Source organism: Pleurodeles waltl, chromosome 6 (assembly GCF_031143425.1).
Source record: "Pleurodeles waltl isolate 20211129_DDA chromosome 6, aPleWal1.hap1.20221129, whole genome shotgun sequence".
Lineage (NCBI taxonomy): Eukaryota > Metazoa > Chordata > Amphibia > Caudata > Salamandridae > Pleurodeles > Pleurodeles waltl.
The window spans coordinates 227,976,652-227,999,967 of NC_090445.1; the positions used below are offsets into that span (position 1 = coordinate 227,976,652).

General features: G+C 41.4%; 1 protein-coding gene across 1 annotated transcript in view; it reads right to left on the reverse strand.

Moving 5' to 3' along the window:
• The window catches only part of FMNL1 (formin like 1), a 355,813-nt gene that overhangs the window by 134,044 nt on the left and 198,453 nt on the right, over positions 1-23,316 (reverse strand). The window contains exons 5-7 of the mRNA XM_069237968.1: positions 23,173-23,256; positions 22,767-22,907; positions 17,449-17,557 (exon numbers count right to left, since the gene is read on the reverse strand). Of these exons, the coding sequence (XP_069094069.1) occupies positions 17,449-17,557; positions 22,767-22,907; positions 23,173-23,256 (334 nt within the window). The remainder of the gene's footprint in view (positions 1-17,448; positions 17,558-22,766; positions 22,908-23,172; positions 23,257-23,316) is intronic.

Below are 23,316 nucleotides of genomic sequence, written 5' to 3' on the forward strand. Positions count from 1 at the left end.
CAACTCACCACGTTTATAGAAAGCCACAACAACCTTGACATCTCTCAATCCAGATTCACGTCAAACCACAGCACCGAAACAGCCCTCCTGTCCGCAACAGACGACATCCGCTCCCTACTGGACAAGGGAGAGACAGCGGCACTCATCCTACTTGACCTCTCGGCAGCGTTCGACACAGTCTCCCATCACACCCTGATAAGAAGACTCCACGAAGCAGGCATTAGGGACAAGGCCCTCGACTGGATCCAATCCTTCCTCTCCGGCAGAACGCAATGAGTGAGACTCACCCCCTTCCTCGCAGAACCCACACCCGCCACCTGCGGAGTGTCCCAAGGATCCTCCCTCGGCCCCACGCTGTTCAACATCTACATGGCACCGCTAGCCACCATCGTCAGAAGCTACGGAATAAACATCATCTCCTGCACCGACAACACTCAGCTTATCCTCTCCCTCTCCAATGAACCAGACAAGGCCAGACACAACTTCCACGAGGGCATGAAAGCAGTCGCCAACTGGATGAGAGATAGCTGCCCTCAACTCAACACAAACAAGACTGAGGTACTCATCCTGGACCCCCAACCCAATGCATGGAGCGACTCCTGGTGGCCACCCACCCTTGGAAATCCACCACCCCTGCCAGCCACGCCTGCAACCTCGGAATCATCCAGGACCCCAACCTCAGCATGAGCCATCAGATCAACGCAGTCACCTCCACCTGCTTCTGCACCCTCCAACTCCTGCGCAAGACCTTCAAATGGATCCCCCTCGAGCATAGAAAGACCGTCATACACGCCCTCATCACCAGCAGACTGGACTATGGCAACGCAATCTATGGAATCGACAAAAAACTCACCCACAGATTGCAAAACATCCAGAACGGCACCGCAAGATTGATCCTTGACCTACCCTGACACTGCCACATCTCACAACACCTACGCACACTGCACTGGCTCCCTATTGAAAAAAGAATCACTCTCAAAATCCTCACCTACGCACACAAAGCCCTCCACAACACTGGACCTGCCTACCTTAACCAGCGACTCAACTTCCACATACCCCACAGGACCCTACACTCAGCCCAGCTCTCCCTCGCAGAAGTACCACGCATCAGGAAAACCAGAACAGGAGGACGCACCTTCTCCTACCTGGCCGCCACCACCTGGAACACCCTACCCATCCACATCAGACAAACCACCTCCCTCCCCAGCTTCATGAAGGAACTGAAGACATGGCTTTTCTAATCCACCTCCGGTAAACGCTACACCACCCCCCCCAACACCTTGAGACCCTAATGGGTGAGTAGCTGCGCTGTCTAAACTCTGATTGATTGATTGATTTGCAGAGGGAAAAAAAATCACATGACCGCGTTTTCATCAGAACGCTAAAAATAACAACAATCCTCAAAGCAAATGAGGCAAGTTTAAAGAACGAAATGCCATCCCATAAGCTCCTTTTAATCGGAAGGCAATCCTTAAACACGACCTAACTGGTAGTTTTTAAGCTACAGGTATTTTAGAAGTAACTGACTCAATCACAAGACTGACTGCATTGCAAACACTTTGCTATGGACAACCAAAAAAGAACACTGAGGCTGCAATCCCCAGGCAAGGGGGGGGGCAAGGGGCCATCACACTGTAACAGGAGAAAGCGTGAACGTAGTCAGATGGCCAACAAAAATGTTATCTTAGTGAAATCGCCTGGCAGGGAACTAAGCACAAAAGGGAGGGACATTTAGAAAAATGCACCAATAAAAAGAAAGAACGTAAGACAAGCACAGCAAAGAACGAATGGCAAGAGTGGGCATGGTTAAAAGCCCATACACTGAATACATGTCTTGTAGACAGTGCTGACTGCTGCCTAGGCTCAACCTAAAAATCTGTGATTACCATAGTGTGCTGCCCGACTGGTATTTTGCTGCCTCTTTCAGTTACTGCAATCAACTATGTCGTACAATAACTTATATTACAGCTAAAACAAACCAGTACTACTGGCTTTGTCATGGTTGTTAGTTGTATAAGACAAATTAGTAATGACAACAACTTTTTTGTATATATTATTGAACATGCTCCAATTCGCAAATGCTGAGACGTGGAATAACTATAATAAATCAGTTTAAAGTTAAATCAAAGGCTGGTGAAGGGTGGTACAGCTGCTGAGTTAAGATTTGTTTTAATGCTGAGTGGGAGGGCAAAAATGGAGAGCCCGATAGGGACCTGTATCAGTACCTTGTATTTAGAACTGTTGGTGCTGAGCACCGACAGGACCCAGCTCATTTAAAGCCCCACCTCCAAGTGCATGTACTCTTATGAAGGGGACATTCCCTGCGGTGATCTGCCTCAAAGACCGGTCATGCTTAATATACATCGGGATGCACCGCCATTGTTGTCTATGTCTAACCTCAAACCCACCTTTCTTGGAGCGATCCTGCCTTTCTGTGAGGCGCTACAGGGCTTTAAGTGGGCCGGATCCTGCCGGTGCTCAGCACCCGCAGTTCTAAAAAATAGATGCTGAGATGGGTCCGTATCTGGCTCTCCATTTTTGCCCTCACCCTCAGGGTGAAAAAAAAACATCTTAACTTGGCAACAGTTCCACTCTTCACTGGCTTTGATGTAACTTTAAAGAGAGTCGTTATAGTTCTTTCACATTCTCACCATTTCAGAACTAATGCAATTTCAGTATTATATAGGATGAAGCCAGTGTTGTCGCTTTTTTATCTTAGGCAACTAACAACCATTGACAAAGCCAATAGTTCTAGTTTGTTGTAGGAGTAATGTTACTTGTATTAAATATCTTGATGCAATAACAGCGAGAAGCACCAGTCGGGCGGCACACTGGGCTAAACACAGATTTTTAGCTTATGTGTTCTTAAGCCACACCCTTAATCCATCAGCCACGCCCCTTTGAGAAACCCCCACCCCGAGTTTTTTCATCCCACTTAAAGCCCTGAGACGACGTGCTACATACCATAGAGAAATCTTATCCCTGCCTTAAAAAAGCTTTCTAAAGGTTTATTTATTTTTAAAAAAAGGCCAATTAGGGTAGCCAGCTCTTGAGTACGCAGGCATTTCAACTGCAGAATTCTCTGCCAACTGTTTTTCGTTTTGAGATGAATCAGTGGATTTCATTGAAAACTGGAAAATGCAGCCATTTATTGGGTGAGTTTTCAACTTGATACCCGTTTCAAGGCTTTGTGTTTTTTTCTGTTTGTAGGTTTCTGAACGCTGAATTTATTACTAATGAATTTCATGTATTTTCGATTAAGAATTTGCATAGAATTTGGTTAACATAGAAAATAAAGTGCGACTTGGAAAATGCGCCCACCTGAGTGGCCGACATTAATCACGAAGTGTCATTATTAAATGTATATTAATATTAATTGAAGTGCCCGATTTAATAAATTTTGTAGTAGGGTTATATAAATGATTTTGCATTATGTATTTGCTTTATTAATGATAGGCCTTAAGTTAGTGAAGTTTGGGCATACTTGCACAGCCTCATGTTAAGCTGCATTGTTTAATAAGATCGTGGGAATGCACGTCTAGAGAAATTAATGAATGTATTATTCACACCGTGTTGACCAAACGTTAGCAGATTTCTTTGACTTTCTTATGAGAACTGCTTGCTAGAATGTACTGTATTAGTGATTGTTACACTGTATACTTTGAGGCCTGAGACAGCGATGTTCCCAGGAGCTAACAAGGGATGCAGTGACTGCAGTACGGATGGATACAAAAATTGTTACCTGCTGAGCCTGATGATGGGAACAGGAGAAGAGGAACCAATCATCGAAATGTGAAAGACAGTTTAGTTATATCTTAGATTTGAAGTTTAATCCTTATTGGACTAATTGTCAACGTAAAATTCTTTGACCAATGACAATGTGAGAAGTCCTTTAGACGATTCTAACTTAGACCAACTGCACAGAGAGGAGACAGCCCTATTCCCTCTTTGATTGCCTCCTGAGAGGTGTTCCTATACTAATCTGTCTGAGGAGCTGAACAGTTCCTGATGATTTATCTCTATCTTTATTGCTTAATGCTGAATGCGGATCCCTTAGATGTTGCTTCTTACATGGTTTGGACAGCTTAGAGTCCCTGTTCCTGAACCATCCCCTATCGCTGCCCGTTGCTGACCGAATTGATGTCCAACTGATGAAGATAATTGCAGCTTGCTGATCCATGTGAGGAGAGGTATAACAAAATGCTATTGTTTATGTCACAGATTTGTTCTTTGTTTCTAGGTAACAACCACTATTTTGATAGAGCCATAGTTAGATGTTTTTCCAAATTAGATTGACTACAATTGTTTTGCATGAAGCCCAAACATGCTATTCTAATTTGAACGTTAGTTAGGGAGACCCAAAAAATGCAAATAGATTATTATTTAAAAAATGATATGCGTTGATGAATCTAGATGTATGCTATTTGTGGTAGGCAGTTGTTCTTTCTCTTAATGTTTAGTAATTAATACTTTAGCTAAATTGAGATTCTTGATAAGATTTGGTCAACCTGTGTTGTTCTTATATGTTTATCAGTTGTTTTTTAGACTAATTATGTGACATTAGTATTGTTAATATAGGGAAATAAACATTCTAACATTTACATAAAGGTGTGGTTATTCATGACCAAATGGGTCATGCTGCGTGAAGATTACTGACTCCAAAGGTATTTGATGTTGTTTATTGAGGTTGTTGATGAAATTGCATTATATTTGGGACATATGGTGGAATCACTCTAAGTGCAGTCAAAAGGTCTATCGAACCTCTAACTCATCCCCTTATAAATTAATTACAAAAGACCAAATAAGGACAGACACGCTAACAGAAATGATAGCAGAGTAGGATGGTTCGGCTCCTTAAGAGCCCATCATAAGGTCCCTTGCATGGTTAGTCTCCTTAAGAGGCCACCATAAAGATTAGAAAGGGTAAAAGATTAAGATGGTTACACCTCCTTGGCCTAAAGACGTTTTCTTAGAAATAGGTGAAAGAGTAAGCCCCTCCTTAGGGGGCTATCATAGAGTCATTTACATGGTTTGTCTCCTTAAGATATCATCATAAGGGCTGTTTCCCAGAAGTGGTAAAAGAGTTGGATGGGTAGTGTCCTTAAGAGATCAAAATACAGTTCACAGATTTGGTAAGATAAATCGGTAAAGGTTAAGATCTTCAGAATTGATGATACAAAGTGGAGAGAAAATGTCTCCCTAAGAACCTACCATGACTTTCCCAAAACCATGGAGCTTGCCAATGCTTGTTTGAAGAGGTTCTCAGCATTCTAGTGATGGTATAAATGAAACAGGTTTTACGCTTGCACAGCTTAAGCAAATCGTAGGTGAACTGTGATGTTTGTGAGGGTTTAGGGAGTCTGCGTACTCCAGATGAAGTTGTTTAGGGAGTTTGCGTACTCCCAAGGTGTGAGAGTAGAGAAGTCGTCAAACTTCACATGTCTGTGGCATTTTTTGCTCCAAAAATTGTCCATGTGGTTGTTGGTATACTGACTCAAGTGAAGTGTATGAGACACTTGGGTTATGTTGTAATTTGTCTGTTTAATAGGTCAATCGGGCATGGTTAACAAACTCAAGAGTGCGTGTTTAAGTGAGTGGAAGGTTTTCGACTGAGATTTGGCGAGTCCCGTGTGGAACAGCAAGACCCAATGATCAGTTGAGAGTGAAATTTGCTGGTCGTATTTTGCTTGCTAGTCAGTGAAACTGAGATAGAAGGAGTATCTGTTAGAGCGAAATGCCACAGTGAAAAACCAGTAAGGCTTCTAAAGCAATTGTGTTACCCTACCTGTAGTAAACAATTAGGGTAAATTGGGTTTTGATTTTGTTTAGTGCTCGCAAATATTTGCATTTAATTGTGCGTGAATTTGTGTTGAGGATGGCAAGCTGAAAGACTTTGTCAGCTGCTGTACGTGTGAGTGTGACGTCATTAGAGCCGCGCTGGGCTAGGTTGGTTAGTGAGAAGGGTCGTGAACAGATTCTGGGACAACCGTGAAGTGTAATTGGTTGAGAAAGTCGGCAAAAAGGATTTTGGGATTGAAAGTCAGTTCCTGATTTGATTAAAACAGCGTAAATTACAGAAGATTACATTTTTCAAAGCTTTAAAGAGTGCCCTAAGGGGAGATACGTTTATTCCAACTAAAATAGGAGAAATCACACTGCCAGAAGGTACACTTGCCTATATTGTATTTGAGGAACAAGGTGCTGCACCATGTCTTTGGCTGAAATTAACGGTGCAAAGAAACAGAGAGAGATGGGAGTTTAGCATTTCCTGCCCATGGAACATTTAATTTGAGGAGTTTTGAGAATTTGAGGAGAGTACTGTATGATCTGAAACCTCCTCCGAGACCTTTGCAATTTGAGGCATTAGCGATTTGGGAACTAGTACCTAGAAAACAACAGCAGATGAAATTTGAGAGAAGAATCAAAAAAGCTGAGAAGACACTAGTAGAGGCTAGATGGAATAGTGAGCAGAAAATTTGGAGAACTATGACTTTACGGGGATTTAAGCTGTTTCCTGCCATCACACAAGAGAACGGGGATGAGGAGTACTAGAAAGAGGGATTCTTTCCCTTCAGACGAGAGAGAGCAGAAATCCACAGTCTAGGAAGTTTTTGACACACGATGAAGAGTCAGACGATGATGAGTTTATTTTACAGTTATTGATAAATCATCCCCCACCATATGCAGCACAAGAGAAGCTCAAGCACCAGTATAGATCCTACAGCTCCGATACAAATTGACTCTACACAGAGCCAGATTCAGGTTAGTCATAATATTCCAGCTGCTTCAGGGATTCAAAGTCCTATGCCGCAGATGGATATTCCCAGAATTTACCCAGATGTACCTATTGTAGATACTGCAATGAACCTAATAGTGCCAACAGGACAGGTTTACCAGAGGCAGACATTGGTTCAGATAGAGTTTACCCTGAATTTGAAGTCCTCAATACAGACACAGACAAACCCAAGGTACACCCCCATAACAGGATCACAGACAGAAATAAGTCAGAATACTGGAGTAATGCACCCTAGATACCCAAATTCCCAATTAGGTCCAGATGCAGTGTCAGTACCAGTTACCATAGGTCCAGTCATATCGTTGTTCGCCCAGGGAAACAACAAGAACAGTGAGTAGAAAGTCTTGAACCCAAGCATAGCGAGAGAAAGACTCAAAGAAGGTGCGAGAATGAGACCGACATTTGATGGAACATGTCCGTTAATTGATTTAAGTCCTTTCAGGACTCCTCCAAATCATGAGGTAAGATCATATATAGCTCCTATCCCAAGCATGGTGACACCAGTGACCCAGAGCCTAACATTACAGCAAGTGCCAAGTGTGAGTAATAACAACCTTTCATTACCGGGATTGACAGCTCAGCAGTTAACCGAGTGGTTAGAAAAGTTGAGTAGCACCCAAGAAGATTCCAGTCGAAGAAGTGCCCTGAATTTGAGCAAACTTAGTCTAGAGGCAGAAGACCTAATTGAGGGAATGATGGGGATGGACCGGATTGACACATTTCAAGAAGACGAGTTACGTTATTTGTGCAAACTTATTACTAACAAAGCAGGAATAACACATCAGAAATTAGCAGACTTAGCAGAGAAATATGACATAGAAATTGAGAAGACAAAGCATTTGAAGAGGAGTTACAGGTTAGAATTTAACACTAAGGATTCTGAAAACATGAGAGTCCCGGGAATGAAAATTCATGTTAGGGAATTAATTCAGAGCATTCAGACATGGGGAGCATTAGATAAATGGGAAGTCAGATGGGCAAAGAAAAGAGACAAGAGGAAAAGGGATTCTGCCAATCTAACTGCAAATGTGCAGCATGTTGAGGATCCAGTGAAAATTCTACCAATGAGAGAGATTCCCGTAGGGAATTTTGTGCATGTCTCTTGGAGCAGAAGTGATATTCTGTCATTTACGAATGATTATCCCAGGTTGAGAGAGAAGCCAGTAGAGTGGTACCAGCAAACAGATAGGTTAGTGAAACTCACAAAATGCTTATGGGAGGATTTGAACACCCTGTTAGAAATAGTGGTTCCAGCAGATTTATGGGTTGAGTGCAAGAGGAGTGTAGATTGGCCAACAGGAGAACCTCAGAGAGATTCAGCAACAGGTGCACCGTCTCCTGATGTAATGAAGTATTACTATAAGGTGATTGAATTTTTGAAAATGAGAATTTTGCCCAAGAATGTTGACCGGCAAAGGATAGAAAGGACAGCTCAGGAAACAAGGAGTCAATACATGCATATTATGAGAGATTGTTACAGGCGTTCAAACATTAAAGTGGTATAGAAACAATTGAGCCAAAAGACATGATTGATTTTGTGTTCAGGTTTGTTGAAGGATTAAGACCCGAGATTAGCTAGATGATTAAGAGCCATTTGATTTGTTGGCAAGCAAAGCCGATTGATGAAGTACTGCAGTATGCAAGGTACTGTAGTGATGAGATTGAGTTGAAGCAGAGAAAGGTGAAAGAGAAGGCAATGGTGATGCAGATTAAAGCGGCACAAACAGGAATGCAGGGAATATTTCCGCAACAGCAGCAGCAGGGAAACATGTGGTCACACAATCAGACAAAAGGTAGAGGTCGTGGTGGTACAGGAAATGTGAACCATAGTCCTGATTTGAATACTGTGGTTGTTCAGAATGATGTGCAGGGAATGAATAGATTAATGGCATATCACTCTGGTGGAGGCCTAAGATATTGGAAATGGGAGTGTCCGATGTTAGGTCAGGAAGGTGCTGTTCAGCACATGAACAAAATCAATTTTTTTTCAAATATGAGAGGACCAAGAATAAGAGGTAAAAATCTAAATTTTCAAAGCAATGTGAATCAGGTGCAAGGTTTCCAGCCCATGCACCAGATGCAATTGTCCCACTTGCAGATGCCCCAGTCGCAGCAAATGCAATCTCAAGTTCAAATGGTACCTAGACAGCAAATCCAAATACCTCAAGCCCCAATGGAGCAGCAGCAGGTGATGCTTCCTCAGGAGGACACAGGTCAAAGGTTTAATCAGAGTAATAACACAGACTTCGGATGAAGAAGAATGTGTGTTAGCAGTGTCAAGGGAAAGGTAACGGGTGACAAAGTCTCATTTTTAGTTGACACAGGAGCTACTCGCTCTACAGTGAGAACTGAAGAAGTTCTAAACCTGCCCCTTGCAGGGAAAACAGTCCAGATTGTAGGAGTTGTAAATCAGTAATTGACTAACACAATTACAGAACCAGTTCAGGTTAAAATTGGCAATTTTAAAGGATTACACAAATTCGTAATTTGTGACTCGAGACCGGTATCCTTACTGGGAAGGGTCTTGTTGTGCAAAACAAGAAGTTTGATTAAATGCTCAAATGATAGAATTGCCATTCAGACAAACAGCGATGATGAAGACGACTTGTCCACAGAAACAGACTGTGATGCAGTGAATGAGGAGTACCCTTTGACTAGTTGTTTCCAGTTTTCACAGTGAGAGATCTTCCCTCTGATTTACAGGGGATGGTTAAAAGGAAGATGTGGGATTTTACAGGAAAGGATATTGGCTTAATAAAAGGAGTTGAGCTATTAAAGGTTCCAGTTAAGCCAAACACTTTCCCCAGATTACTCAGTACCACATGACGCAAGAAATGATTGAAGGGAGGGCACCCATAATTGCAGAATTTATAAACCAAGGTGTTCTGAAAAAGATGCTGAGCAGTCCATGTAATTCACCAATAATGGGATTGTGAAAGCCATGTGGAACATTTACAACTGTTAATGGTTTGAAGAACGTAAATGATATTGTGATTAAGTGTTGTCCCGTGGTGCCCAGTCCAGCAGTGATTTTGTTTCAGATCCCATGTGATGCTGAATGGTTCACAGTAGTGGACCTGTCACAAGCATTCTTTTCTCTACCTCTTCATAGGGATAGTCAATTTCTCTTCTGTTTCAAAGTTTTGGATCGAGTCTACTATTGGTGTAGAATTCCTCAAGGGTTTTCAGAGTCACCGTCCATTTTCAATCAGATCCTGAAAAGGAACCTGGAGTCATTGGAAACACCCTTCCAATTGAAGTTGGTACAGCAAAGTGATGATTTGTTTTTTGCACCAAAGATGTGGGAAGCTTGCAAGTATGATACTATTGCCTTGCTGAATCATTTAGGGAAGAATGGGCATAAGGTGTCCCCAGCTAAATTACAGTGCTGTCAGAAAGAAGTGAAATATTTATGTCACGTAATTGAGAAGAGAACTAGGAAAATCTCTAGTGAAAGGGTCACAGCCGTACTGCAGATGAATCCCCCAACTACACAAAGAGATGTCAGGATGTTTTTGGGAATGGTGAGCTATTGTTGTCAGTGGATTCCCAACTTTTCAGTCATTTCAAAGCCATTGCAGAAACGGACTAAAAAATAAGTCACCAATACCCTGGAGCTAGATCAAGCCTGTATGAAGGCCTTAACAGAGTTGAGAGGGAATCTGTGCAAAGCCCCGGCTTTGGTACTGCCTGATTACACAAAGCCCTTCATGTTGTTTTGTCATGAGCATAATGCATGTTCTTTGTCTGTTTTGACTCAAGTCCATAGTGGTGTAAACCGCTCAGTAGCATATTTTTCAGCTACTTTGGACCCAGTTGAAGCAGCTTTACCAGGCTGTCTGCGAACAGTTGCCGCGGTTGGACTGAGCCTCAGTCAGAGTGAGAGCATTGTGATGGGACATCCTTCAACTGTCATGGTCCCTCACTCCATTGAAGTTTTACTCACCAGAACCAGGACTCAGCATTTTACTGACGCCAGGCTGATGCGGTATGAGACTGTCTCCCTGGGTTCCCCTAATGTGTCCTTAAAAAGGTGTACAGTGCTGAACCCAGCAACTTTGCTTCCGAAAGAGAATATTGAACTTGACAAATTGAAAGAAGTTGAACATGACTGTCTGGAAGTAACTGATTTGTACATTAAATCGAGACCTGATATTCGAGATACTCAATTGGAAGAAAATGACCAGATTATTTTTGTTGATGGTTGCTGTTTAAAAGATAACATGGGAACATTGAGAGCAGGATATGCTGTGTGCACAATTTCTGGTATACTCAAAGCGTCCTGGCTCTGAGAAGTGTATTCCGCACAAGTGGCGGATTTGGTAGCTCTTACTAGAGCATGCCATGTTTCTGCAAAGCTTAAAGTTACCATTTATACGGACAGCCAGTACGGATTTGTAATAGTCCATGACTTTGGCCAGTTGTGGTCACAGAGAGGTTCCCTGACCTCTTCTGGTTCACCAGTTAAGAATGGTGAAAGGATTCATGAGTTGTTACAAGCTATTCAATTGCCTAAAAAGATTGATGTGGTGAAATGCAGTGCACACCTGAAATCACAAGATTTTTTATCAACGGGAAATGGATATGCAGATCAAGTCACAAGATTTTGAGCATTAAACTGTATATCGTTCAAAGATAAATGGGAATTGTTACCTGATGAAGAAGAAATGTGCCCAAATTATGTATTGCATGTTGTAGATACCTTGGAAGAATTGAAAGCGCTACATGATAATGTTAACAAAGGTGAGAAAAAGGATTGGATAAACTTAAAATGTGTTCAGCGTGAGTACGATGTATGGGTTTCAGGAGAAAGATGAGTGGTCTTGCCGAATAGTCTGTTGACTCAAATGGCTAGATGTTATCATGGTCAAGCACATGTTGGGAGGGATGCCATGGTTCATACTTTTAAGCAATTCTGGTTTAATCCAAAGTTTAGACAGGTTGCTGAAGCAGTTTGCCATCAATGCATCATCTGTCAGCAAATGAACGTGGGTAAAAGGACTGTGGTAAACTTGGTCCACTTAGTAGAATGCAAATGGATTTCATTGAGATGCCTGTGTGTTGAGGATTGAGATATGTGTTGGTGATTGTTTGTTTCTTTAGCCACCGGATTTAAGCTTACCCTACACGAAAAAATGACCGCCTTACAGTAGCAAAGTTACTGCTTAGGGAACTGATACCTCTTTTTGGGTTTCCGGTCTCTTTAGAATCAGATAGAGGAAGACACTTCAATAATGAATTATTTATATTGCTATGTTCAGCTTTAAACATTGTACAGAAGTTGCACTGTAGTTACTGCCCTGAAGCCTCAGGTATTGCGGGGCAGATGAATGGTACCTTGAAATCAAGAATGGTGAAACTGTGTGCATCCACGAATCTGAAATGGCCCGATGCACTACTGTTAGTTCTGATGACTATGAGAAACACACCAGACAGGAAAACAGGACTGTCGCTGCATGAAATCCTCAAGGGCAGAGCAATGAGGTTGCCAGCGGTTCCTGCCAATGCTCTTGTGAACATGACAGATGATAAGGTGTTGGACTACTACAAAGCTCTGGCTAATGTGGTTAGCTCTTTCTCTCATCAGGTGGAAGCCACCACACTGCAGCCGTCTGAAGACCAAAGCCACAATCTGAGAGCAGGAGATTGGGTTGTGATCAGAAAAAACGTGAGGAAGACTTTTGTGGAGCCTCGGTGGAAAGGCCTTTACCAAGTAGTACTGATTACTACTACAGCTGTGAAGTGTGCTGGAGTTCCGAACTGGATCCATGCCAGTCATACTCGGAAAGTACTGTGTCGTTTGGACGATGAAGAAGGGTTGGTGAGAGTACCAACAATGTCCACATCAACTCCAGAATGGGAAAAGGGAGAAGGAGAATCAGAGACTGAATGTGAGCAGACTGAAACTAGTGTAAACACTCCTGTGAGAGACGAAGTGGAAGACCTACAGGAGAGTGAAAGTGTACGAACCTCAACTGAGGTAGCAGGAGAGTCTAGTCAGAGGAGGGCTCTACTAGAAGCAGACGGTCTTGAAAGACAAACAGAGCAAACTACAGACCCCGAGGTGGAAGGAGATGAGGCAGATCGAAGCCAAAACGATCTGACTCCTCCTGAACCAGTTGCAGGTACGTCAAAAGAAAATCCTGCAGAACAAGGAGAAGTTGCAAGTCCAGCACTGAAAGGAACATTGACAAAAGGTCCACGGAAAGGAGATAAATGGCTGAAATCACAACAAAGAGGAAAGAAGCAACTACAGTGACAACAATTGAAGAAGAAGTTGACACAACAAGAAGAGAAGATTTGAGTGATGGAGAGTTAAATGGGAATCGAAGATTGAAAAGAAAGAGAATTGCAAATCGAAGGTACGCAGGTCCTGAATGGGCGTATGCAACGACAAGTGAATGGCAGAGTGAGTTTTTGCCCTTTTGTTTTCATCGAGACATTCCAGGTCAATATTTTGGTACATGAAGAAGATAAATGAACTGAACTTTGAAAACTGTAAATCTAAGAAAAGTGCGAAATAGAGACAATTTAAAGTAACCGGAAAAGACTTTTAAAATAACCTGATTTGACACGCTAAACCAATTTTGAAAAAGCTACTTATTTTTGACAAAAAAGGTTCTGGAAGAAAGCCTGAAGGCTGTAATTAACTGAAGATTGGAGATTTTTGCTTTTGATTTTTGCTGCACAGTTATAGTTTTCTCTTCTACTTTATGATTCTTTACAGATCATGCATAACCTTAACCAACAGGGTAGGAAGAATAGGTGTTGTAAATACGTGGGTATTAGTTTGGCGATTGTATGTATGATATTGTGTCTGGTGTTGATTGTGAGTATGACTCTTCTTGACAAGATTGTGGCCAACCATACCTTGGCTTAAGAGACAACTGCTGCACTCACAGAATTAGATAGGTGGGAAATATTTGCACGTAGACAGTACACAAGGAGAACTTCCTTCTAGTGTTTTCTATCGCTTATTGCCTGAGTATGTTGAGACGATGGATGCGAGAGATTATGTCTGCACTCAGATTCCTTCATCAATGGAAGGAATCAGTTTCCATAGTTTGCCCCTTACTTATGGAATAAGTTGCAGTCTTTTGCTAACAAAATTCTAGAACCAGGAGTACATTCAATACTTCTACTCTAACTATGATGTAGTATTTTCGTTTGCCCCTATAATTAAGTACCTGAGTAGAGTAGCTAAGGAAAATAATATAGAATTAGTGAGAGGATTCTTTGTCACTACATTGACATTTGGCACAACTTACTCACACAGGAACAATTTAACATGCTTGCTTACACCTATAGAAAATAGTTTTCTAGATCAGACAGAGGACAGGAGAAAGGCATTAAAGGAGAAATTAGAAAAGGGCTTAGAGAAAAGGACATTTAGAAATGATCATGCATTTAGTGACATAAAGACACAAGGGAGGTTAGCTTTAGATGCACAACACATAGGAAAGCTGTGTGTATACAGACTTAAATCTAGAACTGATACATTGTTTGTGGGAACGAGTGAATGTAGGCATGTGTTTTTGTTTCAGAGTAAATGGACGTTCATGTTGAATGGACAAGACCCAGCAATTCCAGGAGTTTATTATATCTGTGGACAAATGCGTATTACCGTCTTCCTAGAGGATGGTAGGGCACATGGTACTTGGGGATAGGTTTCCCAAAGATTTATCAACCCTGAAAATCTGAATAAAGTACCTAAATTGACTGAATTACATCATGCTGGACAAAAGTGAGAATCGATTCTGGCATAGTTGGAGACATATTTGGAGCAATAATTCCTTCAGTGGGAGTTATTCTGAATTCTTTGAAAATTCGAAAGTTGTCTACTATTGTGGATAACATGCTAACAAATTTTTCAGGAGCCATGATCCTAATGGACACAGAAATGCTGCGGTAAGATCTATGACTCTTCAGCTCCGTTAGACATCCTTTTAGCAAAGGAGGGCGGAGTTTGTAAAATGCTGAATTCTCAACATTGTTGCTCATATATACCTAATAATAGTAAATAAATTAGAAGCCTTATTAACAACCTGACTAATGATAATGCTGATTTGAAAGAGGTGAAAGAACCTGGAGTTTGGGAAAATGTTGGCAAAGGTTTTGCTTCTGTGGGAAATTGGCTTGGCAACCTAGGGAAAGGGATAATACTGAAAATAATACAAGTGATATTGATTATTGTGATTTGTATAGTTGGAACATGGGGAATATGTAAATTGTATCATGTATTCAAAATAAAAAAAAATAAAAGTGATCAGAGGAGGGAAGAAATTAGAGTGGAAAGATTATTCAGGGGAAATATGAAAAGGAAAATAAGAAATAAAAGTTTTAGGGAGGACAAATTTTAGGTGAACAAAAATTTGTATGGGAAGATGTAAAGTGTGATAACATATTTAGTCATCAGAGGAGGGATTGCGAACGCTGGATTTATTACTAATGAATTTCATGTATTTTGGATGAAGAATTTGCATAGAATTTGGTTAACATAGAAAATAGTGTGCGACTTGGAAAATGCGCCCACCTGAGTGGCTACCATTAATCGCAAAGTGTCATTATTAAATGTATATTAATATTAATTGAAGTGCCTGTATTAAGAAAGTTTGTAGTAGTGGGTTATATTAATAATTTAGCATTATGTATTTGCTTTGTTAATTATAGGCCTTAAGTTAGCAAAGTTTGGGCCTACTTGCACAGCCTCATGTTAAGCTGCACTGTTTAATAAAATTGCAGGAATGCATGTCTAGAGAAATTCATTCATGTGTTATCCAAACCGTGTTGGCCAAAAGTTAGCAGATTTCTTTAACTTTGTTATGAGAACTGCTTGCTAGAATGTACTGTAATAGTAATTGTTACACTGTGTAGTTTGAGGCCTGAGACAGCGATGTTCCCAGGAGTATGGATGGATACACAAATTGTTACCTGACGAGCCAGACGATGGGAACAGGAGAAGAGGAGCCAATCACTGACATGTGAAAGACAGTTTAGTTATATCTTAGATTTGAAGTTTAATCCTTGTTGGACTAATTGTAAACATGTGATTCTTTGACCAATGACAACGTGAGAAGTCCTTTAGATGATTCTAACTTAGCTCGACTGCACGGAGAGGAGAGAGGCTATTCCAACTTTGATTTCCTCCTGAGATGCTCTTATTCTAATCTGTGTGATGAGCTGTATATTTCCTGATGATTTATCTCTATCTTTAACTTTATTGCTTAACTTTAATGCTGAATGCTAATCCCTTAGATGTTGCTTCTTAAATGGTTCGGACAGCATAGAGTCCCTGTTTCTGAACCACCCCCTTTCACTGACGATTGGTGATGCTGACAGAACTGATGTCCAACTAACGAAGATAATTGCAGCTTGCTGATCCATATGAGGAGAGGGTTAACAAAATGCTATTGTTTATGTCATAGATTTGTTCTTTGTTTCTAGGTATCAAGCGCTATTTTGATGGAGCCATAGTTAGATGTTTTTCCAAATTAACTTGACTAAAATTGTTTTGCATGAAGCCCAAATATGCTAATCTAATTTGAAGGTTAGTTATGGAGACCCAGAAACTGCTAACAGATTATTATTAAAAGAAATGAGGTTGGTCTTTTGCTGAATCTATATGTATGCTATTTCTGTTCTGCAGTTGTTCTTGGTCTTAATTTGTATTGTAACTCTCGAATGTTTAGTAATTAATGCTTTAGCTAAATTGAGATTCTTTAGAAGATTTGGTCAACCTGTGCTGTTCTTATATGTTCATCAGTTGGTTTTGAGACTAATTTAAGTGACATTAGCATTGTTAATATAGGGAAATAAATATTCTAACTTTTACATAAAGGTGTGGTTATTCATGACCAAATGGGTCATGGTGTGTGAAGATTACTGACTTCAAAGGTGTATGATGTTGCTAATTGAGGTTGTTGATGAAATTGTGTTATATTTGGGACTTATGGTGGAATCACTCTAAGTGCAGTCAAAAGATCTATCGAACCTCTAACACGCCCGCATATAAATTAAGTATAAAAGATCAAATAAGGACAGACGCACTAACAGGTTTGTGCCTTGAAGCCGGCATGGGTATGCTAGGCCTTTGGATAATAAATAAATCCCCAAGTTAATCACCTGCGCCAAACATGGACTTGTAGTGGGCATAGCTGCCACGTTTTCCAGGTCCACACGAAAGTAATTAGTCCGGTCCTGTTTTTTTCATAGAATTCTGGGACTTGTAGCATTAGTTAACCAAATATAAAACTAAGACTACAAATCCCAGAATACTAATTAAGTCCGGGATTGGTTTAGCTAGTCGCTCATTGACCTGGAAAGCTTGTCACGCACGAGTGGGTGAAAGCGCAGCCCAGACAGTGGGTATTTTTGGTCGATGTGTGTGTGTGTGTTGAGGGGGGAGAGGAGGAAGCAAGGGCAAAGCTAAAGGACAGGAAGGGGAATACTAAAGTAAGGAAAGCAGGTACAACAAAAAATAAGGAATGAGCAAAGAAAGAAAAGAGAAAGAAAGTTGGGAGAAATTAAAAAATTTGGGATAACAGAGAACATAGAAAATGGGAGGCAGGCGGAAAGAAGGACGAAGGCAAAGGAAGGAATGACAAAAGAGAAACAAAGAGTTCTTCTATTCTGTATTTGCACACCCAACCCACCTGATAGTTCATGATGGCTCGAAGGCACATGATGCACACATGGACGTCGTCCTTTTGGCTGACAATACGTGAATTTCGCAGGGCTTTCCTGCTCGGCATAGTGTTGAACCTGTTACCAAAAATCAAGAAATGGAATTAGTGAAACAGCAACACATATCCAGAAAACCACAGAACAGAACCGACCATGCAAGTCTCTTTCTGCAACAGAATTTCAGATTACTATATAGGTTACACTTCACTTGATCCTGTGTAACACTGGTCATTACTAAGATACAACACATATTGGTTTTAGTGCACATTCTAGAGTCAACCTAGTTATCAAAGGTCACCAAGTTGCTGAAAAAGCATTCTATACATCTCACACATGTATCACACACAGCCATTACAAGCACAGGCCGCAGAATCATATCCTTCTTTCTACTAATACAGTATAGTAGCTTCCAGAACCTCAGAGTTAGTTTCCCTAATGAATATCAGATGCCACTATACTGCACAGTGCACAACTGAGTAGTGTTTAAAAATGGCCAGGTTTCAAGCTATAGCCATCTTTTAATCAGGCAAATGTATGTGTGCAGCATCTTTCTCTGTCTGCACACCATGGAACATCAACATCATTTATCCATCTGCCTATCTCTAAGATGGCCGCCACTCATAGAAAACTGCGTCCAAATGTTTTGTTCAAATCCGTATCAATAGTGATGTTCTCGTATGAGGGCCTCTGCAGGGTCAGGTTTGTAAAAGGCTGCCATAGGAGCGAGAAGTAATGTTAAGATCATGCATCCATTTTAGGGTCAGCCTTTGCAAAATAATGTAATCTCCACTTTAGAATGCACGTTCAGTATACACAAATATGTTAAGGACTGATTTGTGAAGCTGTGTTTTATGCCCCAAAGAAACTGTGCACCATTTTAGGGTGATGGAAATTAATAGAAAAAATGAATTTCAAGGTGAAAAGACTAAGACAAAATAATTTCTACATCTCCTGTTTAAAAAGAGGGAACTCACGTGATGGGCATTTTGGTTCATTTTTCCCGCAAATGGATAACTTGGTATTAACACGAGGCCTATTCCGTAAAGTGTGTTTCAATCTCTGATCCTTAGGGCCTGATTTATGAAAAGCTAGCGCCGCCTTTGCATCGTTTTTTGATGATTTTTTTGACAAAATATAAAGGTCAAGATTTATACTTTTTGACACAAAACTGCACAAACGCAGTCTTGCGTCAAAAAGTATAGCGCCAGCTTGCGCCATTCCAGGACGCCAGCCGGGCGCCAAATTTATGGAATGGCGCAATCCGACACAAAGGGTGGGCTAACGTCATGTAAAATTACGTTAGCCGGGTGTGGGTGGTGGTATGGGAGAAGGGGGTTGATTCCTGTGCATGGTCATTGCACCCAGTGTCATGTACGGGGCCCTTTTCAGGGCTCCCAATGGCACTTTAAAAATAAAATTAAAATACTTACCTCTTCTTACCTATACTTACCTAGGATGGGGTCCCCCATCCAGTGTTGACCCTCTGGTGTGGGTGGGAGTGTTCCTGGTGCTTGGGGAGGGCATCAGTGGGCTCTTTCCATGGTGTTTGACCATGGAAATGGGTCCACAGGTCCCCTAACGCCTGCCCAGACCCAGGCGTTAAATAATGGCGCCATTATTTAGGCCCACCTCCCTCCTGTGCACTATTTTTGCACAGGAGGATAAATAAGATACTAGATCCTTAGCCCCATATTTATACTTTTGCATTACTTTTTGACGCAAAAGCGGTGCAAACATACAAAATAGAATCGTTCTTGTAAGTTAGCGTCGCTTTTGCGTCAAAAAATGACACAAACGCAGTGCAATGAAAGTATAAATTTGGGCCTTATATAAATATGGGCCTTAGAGTCATTTATTGGACGGAAACGCCTACCTTGCATCTTATTGACGCAAGGTAGATTCACACATCAAAAAAATGACTTTAACTTCAATATTTTGGCGCTAGACCTGTCTAGCGCCAAAATGTAAATATGTTATTAAGTTTGTGCTGAATTAGCGTAAAAAAATTACACTAATTCAGCGCAAACAGAGTATAAATCTGGGCCAAAGTCTGCACCGCATTTGCATCAAAAAATTACACAAAAGTGGCGCTAACTTTTCATAAATCAGGCCCTTAGCCCATATTTATACTTTTTTTGCACCGCATTTGCATCACTTTTTGACGCAAAAGTAGCGCAAACTTACAAAACACAATTATATTTTGTAAGTTTGTGCCGCTTTTGCGTCAAAAAGTGAAGCAAATGTGGCACAAAAAAAGTATAAATATGGGCCTTAGTTTCTTGACTTTTTAACTGGCCATTATTCAGAATCTTTCTGTCTTCTATACCAAATGGACAGGCACTGTTTCAGAATCAAATCATACATGCAGTACATCACCTCCAGTAAAAACAAAAGCTAAAAAAAGTCAGGAAGGATGTGGGTTGCATGGGGGGGGATCCGCACACAGGAAGCTTACCATGAGCAGTAGTGAAGTGTTCCAGCACCCGCAAGCAGAGTAAATAGAGATTGGAGTTAATGTGGAGAACAGAAACAGTAGACAACTCAACATCTTTTGTATGCAGACTTTTGACATTCATGTTTTCTCTTATTACCCAGTGTAATGACACCGAATCGGTCTCAACAAATGTGCTTTCTACTGATTATGTAAACCCTTTTGGTATACAAACTCAATTTATGGCTAAAAAGATAAATGCCTGGCGTTCAGGTGTTTGAGCTACTACACAGCTACGCAAACTGTATTGCCCACATGATTTGCACTTGGTCCTTCGATGCACCAGGACATTTCTGTGGAGAGGCTACATACATTTCTAATTGAAATGTCCAAAGAGTGCCAGTAGGGGACATATGAGGAGACATTGCCGTAGAGCATTAGGGTGATCTGGAGATTGGAGCCCAGAATTCCAATGGGTGAGCACAGAAGCGAGAGGATGACATTTGTTCTTCCACCAATGACAAAGTAGGACAGTATCTAAAGGACAGACCCAGTAGTGCTACCTCTCCTCACCCCCTGCCCGAGAGCATTGCCTCCCTGAGTGCGGCACAGAGATCTACTGGCCCTGGCCATCACTGTGGCATCCTGGAAGTGGAATATGGGGAGACGGAGGTCAAATGCCAGCTAGGAATTGTGAATGGTATGTGCTAAATGTGTCATCATGAGAGGACTAGATTCCAAGACGCAACTAAACATGGGTTGGAGATACTAAAGTTGGTAGATCCCCAGTTGGACAAGCCTTGGTGGGTGTAACCCTGACCCTTGATCACCCATATGATGGTCGGGTTTTTGTTGAGGAATGTAACTCGATGGGCTTTGTCCTGGGAAGAGACTGGAGCACAAGGCTTAAGATGATAGAAACTGGAGAACATTGGACTATCAAGGGGTAGAGGGCACAGAAACACCAAGATTGGTCACACGGAAATGTTCCTTGCAGAAGTAGAGAATGTTTGTGGGAGGGGGATATAGGAACCCTTGAGACACCAGTGATTCTCCTTTCCAAGTGCTGGACCTTGCCTGTTTTGTAAAGGTTTTCTGTTCTTCCTAAACCCACCCAGTAAGTAAAGTTTACAATGGGTCAAGGCCTCAGAAAAACTGGCCATCTTTATAGGAGCAATTATGGGAGAAATAAAATCAAAGTTCCTGTTAGCGTGGGCGCCTACATTGTGAGAGATGCTATATGCAAGGAGTGTGCTGCATATGAGGGAAAACATCCTCTGTTGTAGTGAGACTTGCAAGACTCAAACAGATGCAAAGAGGTAATGTTCCATGATTCAATCTGAGATGCTGGACATGTGACCCGATTCACTTTTCAAAATGAGGGTTTAGCGACCAACAAGGCCCCCTTGATTGACAACTAGCTGCTGCGCAAATAACAATAGAAATAGAGTAATTTACTTGCCACCTACTAGCTTCTTTCTAATTCCCTCCATTCCTTCTCCATGCTCTCTTAGCAAACCTGTCTCCAGCTAAAACCCAGGAGTGTGTGAAATCTGGGTTAGTTTTTTCCCCAGCTTTGACAATGCTGTTGGAAAATCCCTATAAAAGTAGGTTTTGCCAGAGAAAAATCAACAAAACCAACTTTATTTGCAGCAGGAAATTAAGAACATTTTTGAAAAGATGATATATTCGCAACAGTGCGAAACTGCAAATGTTAACTCAGCAGAACTCGGACATCCTCATGGATAATACTTTGATTTTTGTTTCAGCCACATAAATTTGAAAAGGTGGCTTATTTCTTTCATGGCCACAATCAAAAGTCTGAGGATTTTGGAATGTTGTTCATATTTCTAGTACCTCCCCAATGATATCATTATTTTGTTCCACGAGGGCTCAGTGCTCAGCGCGTCTGTCTCTGTTATGTATCAACAAGGTCTAGCTCCCCCTCCATCCACAGGGATGTCTTTCCATATCTTGGCATCCCAGTGTATGCATCTCGTCAGCATTCAAGTGGGGACAAAAACTCCAAGTAATTTAGGACACTCTGTGACAACAGATGAACGGCTATTGCTTACCATACCGCTGCTCTAGCTCAGCTGGCTAACTTAAACCAAAATATATTTGTGTGTGTGTGTATGTGTGTGGTGTGTGTGCTGAATGAGAAAAGAGATAAAATAGCTGCACCTACCTACTACAAGCACATAACCCTCATGTGGCATAAAGACTCCTGTACCTCCCTACAAACCTTTCTTAATTTAAGATACATTTTATGACTTATTCTGTCTTTGATTCCCTGCATCTTCTGAAGTACAGTCTTCTAGAAGCGCTGGTAGTCATGTTCACCTTGTGCGTTCGTTACACTATCTCCTTATTTGCAGAGTTTCCTTCATTCCAAAGCTAGAGCTGTACTGCAAGGAATCTAGAACACAACTGTCTATATTACATTTAACTCCTATAAGGTACCACATAGGCACTGGATTCATTACCCTCCATTGACTTCCAGTCAAAGCATGGGTGATAAATAAAGTCTTAACGCTTTTTCACAAACCAGGCCCTTTGTAAGTTAGTAACAAAGCCCATTTCTATGTTCACACCAGACTCTTGGCCTAACCTGCCAACGCTACTATACCACCTTTAACTATACAAGGCAGAGGAATTGGTATATGAGTATCTTGTCTCTAGAACTTCTTCGTCAACTTTCACTAACTTGAAATGAACAACATCGGGTTAAGGTCCATCCTCAAGATTGCATTTTTAAGGATGAAAAGAACTCGTGTTCTGTTTCTCCAGGTCCTGGAATAAAAACCAGAGCCAAGGTGCAGCTTGCTTACACTCAGTCACTCACTCACACATTACCTGACGGTGAGGTGCTTTACTCTGGATGACCCCTGTGAGGGGGACAAGGAGTTCCCCTTGGTGAGATCCTCCAGAGACCTGTCAAGGGGCTTGGACTTCTCAGCAACCACTGTCCCATTGTCTGTGGCATCCATGTCATACCTGTATCAATAGGTGATAGCACAAGGGTCATCTCAGATGGGAGAATATTTGAAAAGAGTGAAGAAGTGAGTGTGTTACCGGTGGAAGAGCAGTGGAGAGGAAAGTATGGAAGCATTTATAAAAGAGAGGGAAAATAATAAGGGATGGCGAGGTAATTGTTTCTACTGAAAGAACGTTGAACAAGGAAGTCTAGAGGAACAAAAAAAAGCAAGAACTGGGATAAGAATGAAACTGTCTCACAAGGCTGTTTCATATTATTACTTACGTGACTGAGCACTGGGCAAAGGACAGGTATTCCACCAGCACGTCCAGTCCTCTGTTCTCTGCATTCAAGAATTCCTGGACCCACCTGAATGAGAGACATCAGGCAAGTCAAACTGCACAACTTGTAACAAACCAATAATACTCA